Source organism: Lynx rufus, unplaced genomic scaffold (assembly GCF_022079265.1).
Source record: "Lynx rufus isolate CCGP_SWC_20201006 ecotype Redwood Valley unplaced genomic scaffold, mLynRuf1.p SCAF_7, whole genome shotgun sequence".
Lineage (NCBI taxonomy): Eukaryota > Metazoa > Chordata > Mammalia > Carnivora > Felidae > Lynx > Lynx rufus.
In genome coordinates this window covers 121,056,161-121,062,376 of record NW_025814889.1, presented here as the reverse complement: position 1 = coordinate 121,062,376, position 6,216 = coordinate 121,056,161, and the positions used below count along the sequence as shown (strand labels likewise).

General features: G+C 37.0%; 1 protein-coding gene across 5 annotated transcripts in view; it reads right to left on the bottom strand.

Annotated features, from left to right (window-relative positions):
• Nucleotides 1-4,021: 4,021 nt before the first annotated feature.
• Nucleotides 4,022-6,216, bottom strand: part of NR1H4 (nuclear receptor subfamily 1 group H member 4) — a 56,983-nt gene continuing 54,788 nt past the window's right edge. For all 5 annotated transcript variants that reach the window (XM_047066846.1, XM_047066847.1, XM_047066848.1 and 2 more), the window contains 2 exons: nt 5,695-5,808; nt 4,022-4,260 (listed from right to left, as the gene is read on the bottom strand). In XM_047066846.1, coding sequence (XP_046922802.1) covers nt 4,022-4,260; nt 5,695-5,808 — 353 coding nt within the window. The remainder of the gene's footprint in view (nt 4,261-5,694; nt 5,809-6,216) is intronic.

The following is a 6,216-nucleotide window of genomic DNA, read 5'->3' as shown; positions in this document are numbered from 1 at the left end:
CCCACTTTCACTCTCTCTCTCTCTCTCTCTCTCTCTCTGAAATAAAATATATATATTCAAAGAACTTATACAACGCAACACCACAAAAACAAATAATCCAATTTATTTTTTTCAAATAATCCAATTTAAAAGATAGAAGACATGAACAGACATTTCTCCAAAGACGACATACAGATGGCCACAGACACATGAAAAGATGCTCAACATCACTAATCATCAGAGAAATTCAAAATCACGATGAGATATCACCTCACACCTGTCAGAATGGCTACAGTCAAAAATACAAAGAACAAGAAAATACAAGAAATACAAGAAACAAGAAGTGTTGGCAAGGATGTGGAAGAAAAGGAACTCATGCACCATTAGTGGTAATGCAAACTAGTGCAGCCACTGTGGAAAACATTATGGAGGTTCCTCAAAAAATTAAACATAGAACTACCATATGATCCAGTAATTCCACTACTGGGTATTTACTCAAAGAATACAAAAACACTAATTTGAGAAGATATGCACACCCTTATGTTTATTGCAACATTGTTTACAATAGCCAAATTATGGAAGCAGCCCAGGTGTCCACCGATAGACGAATGGATAAAGATGTGATACACACAGAAGCACACACATGCACACTTACATATGTATGTATATATATGTAAGTATATACAGTGGACCATTATTTATCCATAAAAAAGAATGAAATCTTGCCAGTTGCAACAACATGGGTGGATCTAGAGAGTATAATGTTAAGTGAAATAAGTCAGAGAAGAGACAAATACCATATGATTTCACTCATTTGTGGAATTTAAGAAAAAAATGAACAGAGAAAAATGGAGACAAACCAAAAAACAGACTCTTAACTACGGAGAACAAACTGGCAGTTACCACAGGGAGGTTGGAAGGGGATTAAGTGTTCACTTATCTTGATGAGCCCTGAGTAATATATAGAATTGTTGAATTACTATATTGCATATCTGAAACTAATATAACACTGTATGTTAGGTATACTAGAATTTTTATTTATTTTTCATTTTTTTAATATTTATTTTTGAAGAGAGAGAGAGAGAGACCGAGTGTGAGTGGGGGAGGGGCAGAGAGGGAGACACAGAATCTGAAGCAGGCTCCTGGCTCTGAGCTGTCAGCACAGAGCCCGACGTGGGGCTTGAACTCACAAACTGCGAGATCATGACCTGAGCCAAAGTCAGGTGCGTAACTGACTGAGCCACCCAGGAGCCCCTGAATTTTTTTAAAAATACCGTAGTTGTTGCTTGTTTTGTTTTGTTTTGTTTTGATTGATTAGTTGTTTTGTTCTGCATTTTGTGGCAGCTGCTGTTGCATTTAATGTCTTGATATTTTTGGGTGTCAATCTATGGATTATGTCTCATGTGAAGTACTGGATAAAATTTGGGGGCAATGGAAGTCTTGATTTATTCACAATCAATTAAACTACTCATTCAGCAGATAGTCCATTGAGAACCAACTACATTAAAAACAACATTTAGCTTATCTTAAAGAAATGTATATTATTATAAATATATATAAGTAATTCAATGATATAAAATGTTACAATAACAACAGTTGTGATTAATACTAAAATGTTCTATCTATGTAGTGGGTGGAATAGTGTGTCCCCATGCCCAAATTCATGTCCATCTGGAACCTCAGAATGTGAACTTATTTGTAAATAAGATCTTTACTGATGAACTCCCTCTTCAATTTTGAGATTTTGCTAGTATGGCTCACAGAACTCTGGAAACAGTTTATTTACTATTACTGGTTTCTTATAAAGGGTACAACTCAATAATAGCCAAATGGAAGAGGCACAGGGTTGGGTATGGGGGTGGGGGAGAGAACATGGTGTTTCCATGCTCTCTCCAGCACCCTGTACCCCAGCACCTTGATGTGTGCACCAACCCAAAAAACTCTCCAAATCCATCATTTAGGGTTATTTATGGAACATCCATTACACAGGCATGATTGATTAAATCCCTGGCCACTGGTAATTGACTTCTCCCCACTTCAGAGTCTGGGGATGGGGTTGAAAGATCCAGCTCTCTAATCACAAGGTTGGTTCCTCTAGCAAACATCTCCCATTCTGAAGCATCTAGATTCTGCCCCCCCCCATCACCTTATTAGCATAAACTCAGGTGTGGTTGAAAGGGGCTTGTTATGAATAACAAAAGATGCTCCTTTCACCCCTATTAGGAAATTTCAATGGTGTTAGAAGCTCTGTGTCAGGAACCAGGGACAAAGCGCCAATATGTATTTCTTATTGTATCACAGTTTTCTATGTGGCAAGCATTATTATTTGCCATTACAAGGTCTTAACTACATGAATAAATCCACACTTACAGGAGAAACTCCTAGCTCTCTCCCTTCCAGCTCATTTCTCACCACCTTCTGTACAGATGCCTTGTGATCTAGAAACACCAAACCATACTCCTTTCCTAAACTGGGTCTCATCTTTCACACATTCAGAAATTTACTTCTGTATCTTAAGTGTCCTTTCTTTACCAGCCCTCTTCCTTGGTGAGCCTGCAACTTCCCACTTGCTTTTCATTCAGGAACTAAATCCCTTGAGATGGTAGGGGCTGGTATCTTCATTTCACAATGGGGAAACCGAGGCTCAAGAAGGGTTGTGCACTCTAGATCTCTCCCCAGATTACTTGTGCTTTTTAACATCTGCACAACTCCCCACCCTTTGCTTTTGTTCCTGCCACCCCTTCCACTTTTAATCCTCCTCCCTCTCACCCTGATCCATGGAAGTCCTGGCTATCTTCCCAAGCCCAAGGGAAATCCCACCTCCATAACACTTGCCCAGTGAGCCCATAAAACTTGCCTCTGCACTTCTTTATAAACCCCTCCTGGAAGTTACTTTGTCCCTGTAGGGGTCTTTACTTAATGGGGATTCAAGTCTTGTTGCAGCAAGTGGAATCCAACTAGTACTAGCCCCAACTCATTCCTCTTTCCACTATGCTTAGGACTTCAGGGTTGCTCTAATATTTGAACACAAAAAACCTTTCGCATGCTAAGCAAAGCTTCATTTTGACTGACTTCAGGAGAAAGGGAGATATGAACCCATTACTTACAGAAGGTGTTTTATTGTGTTCACCAAAGGATAATGGGGAGAAGAATGCAACAGTATAACAATGAATGAAGGAAATGAAGGAATTCCTGCTTTGGGGGAAGCATACAACAGCTGTGCACCCAGCTGTAGGAGTGTTTTCCAAAAGCAAAACAAAACAAACCAAAAAAAAAAAAAAAAGATTAATTATATGCACTGAAGCCAATAGTGAGTACTTTTAAGAGAGAAAAGGGAATATTCCAACACTGGAGTTATCTACATACTCTGGATTTGTAAATACTGCTTCAAGACCCTAATTGTGGAAAGGGTTTGCTTGAGGGAATACTTCACTGTGAGAATCATTAACTTTTCTGTGTGCTATCTCTTTGAACTTCAAATGAAATAATCTGAGGGCTATTACAAATAAATGAATATTCACCAGAGCTTCTTCAGGGATTAGAAGAACACCATTTGTGCTGTGAGAGTTTATCCATCACCCCACCCCCGGGCCCAATATGATGTCATTGACCATTTAAAGAAATGAGTTTGTATATTTTTCAAATTTTGTTCTGGAAGAAAAGCCTGTTGCCATTATGCTGAGTTTATTGCCAAAATTGAACACAACTCTTTTATAAAATATACGCAACAAGGTAAGATAAAGAGCAAAATGAAATTTTCCCTATTTCAAAAGATAGAAGTGAAGAATGATCAGTTTGATTAGGCAAACAGGGCATGCCACTTAGAGTGAAAGAATCCCTGAAGCCATGTAAAATACAATGTAAAGAAAGTAATCCTATCTAGCTTCATATTTACAATGGTAGAAGTTACATAATTACTGCATAAATATTCATCAAAATTCTTGTGTGAAACGAGGTACAAATGAAATAAAAGAAAGTTATACATCAGATTTATATCATAAGGAAAATAAATCACTAGATGCTGTTGCTCCTGCAATGCTCATCACTGCACATCCCAGATTTCACAGAGAAGTGGGGTAAATTTGTGGTCATTTACTCTCCAAGACATCAGCATCTCGGCATGGTGATGATTGAATGTCCGCAACTCAGTCAGTCGACCCAGGAGACAGGCAAAGTGTTGAGGATTTTCAGGCTGATAAATCTTGCACAGCTTTTGTAGCACATCAAGCAGTGGTTCCTGAAGCTTCTCTACTGCCTCTCTGTCCTTTATGTATTGTCTGTCTGTTTTGAAGTTTAAAATAAGACGACAAAATAAAAAAGTAGAAAAGTATTCATTTGGCATAATAATAGCAATGGTAACTTTCTTGCAACGTAACTTACAAATGTGCACTTCTAAATGTACAAATAACGTGTTCAACTTGATGAATTTTCACACACACACGTATATATTCATGTAATCACAACTAGATCAAGATATAGAACATCTACTGGCCCACCACAGAAGCCTCTCTAAATTCTCCTTTTAATCCATGCCCCCAAAGGTAACCCATATGGTAGATATAAGCATCATTTCTAGTGGGTGTATTCTAAGTAGCAGAATTGCTAGGTCATAGGGTGCGTGCGTGTGTGTGTGTGTGTGTGTGTGTGTGTAGCTTTAGGATATATGGTCAAGAAGTTTTTTTAATTATAAGTTTTATGGTAAAAAAATTAAGTAACAACTAGTTTCTGCCTCAATATTATATATAAAAATGGTTTAAGGCTAATATTGAAATATTGGAAACATCCTGAATATCCAAACATGGTAACAATTAAGTGATTGTACATTAATATGATAAATATGATGGATACATATATTTCAACAAAGTTTGAAATATACTGCAAATATAATTTTTTAATGACATGGGAAAAAAAACTTTAAAGAAAAGATAGTATGCTCTATATTATGTTAAAAAAGATGTAGGGGCACCTGAGTGGTTCAGTCAGCTAAGCGTCCAACTCTTGATCTTGGCTCAGGTCATGATCCCACAGTTCATGAGATTGAGCCCCATGTCATTCCATCTCCACTCTGATAGTGCAGAGCCTGCTTGGGATTTTTCTCTCTCCATCGCTCCCCTCCTTGTACTCTCTCTCTCTTTCTCTCAATAAATAAATAAATACATACATACCTACATACATACATAAAGTTTAAAAAAAGTAAGTTTAAAAAGGATGTAATTTCCTTTACTTCCCTGTTCAAATTTCAATCCCTTAGAAAAGCCTTTCCTGCCCACCAATTATAACATTCTGCTGCCACTTTCCTTCCTTATAGCCTCATCTTTATAGTTGTTTTACCATTACCACCTCCTGAAAGTTATTTTTGTTTCTTCATTTATTGTCTTTCTCATCCTACTAGGATGCAAGCTCTATGTAGCTATATTTGGCCTGTTTCTTTACTGCTGTATCCTCCATTGTCTGGAACCATGTTTAGTACATAGTAGGTGTTCCAAACTCAATTATTCAATGAAAGACTTTAATGTTTACAGGAAAGGCTGGGAAGAACTACACTGAAATATTAACAATGATTCCATTTGAGTAGTGGAATTACAGGCCATTTTATTTTTTCTTTATGCCTCTGTGTCTTCTACACTTTTCTTTAAGAAACTTTATTGCTATTATACTGGAGAGGGAGGAGAATAAACAAATGGCATAAAGATAAAAACATAACAATAAAATTACCTGGAGAGAGGATAACAATTGCTGTAAGCAGAGCATACTCTTCTTGAGTCATTTTCAATTCTGCAACACTTTTATAAAAACTAAACATAGGTGTTATATACTCATCAGAGATACCTATGGGGGAAAGATGAAAAATTACAGAGGCATAGTTAAATTTTTGAATGACTAAAAAGTGAGAAACTACAAACATATATACATGCACATGTTAATATTTATGCACAAATAATGTCTATATTTTATTTGTCCAATCAAAGGCAGTTCACTGCAAAGAAGGTCATTTAACAAAATCCTCAATATATAACTTAATCAGCAATGCCTTTATTTTAGTCACTCCTGTCCAACAATAAATCATAATGTTCTTGAATCGCCCAAAGAATCTCCCAACTTCACCATTTTCTGGATGGGGTTTGGTTAATCTTTTTAATATTAATATCTATTGTGGGGAATAAGCTTAAGAATTCCCTGAGCTTGCACCAATGGGTTAACAAGGCTTAGAGCAGAAAGTGGCCACAGGGCAAAAGC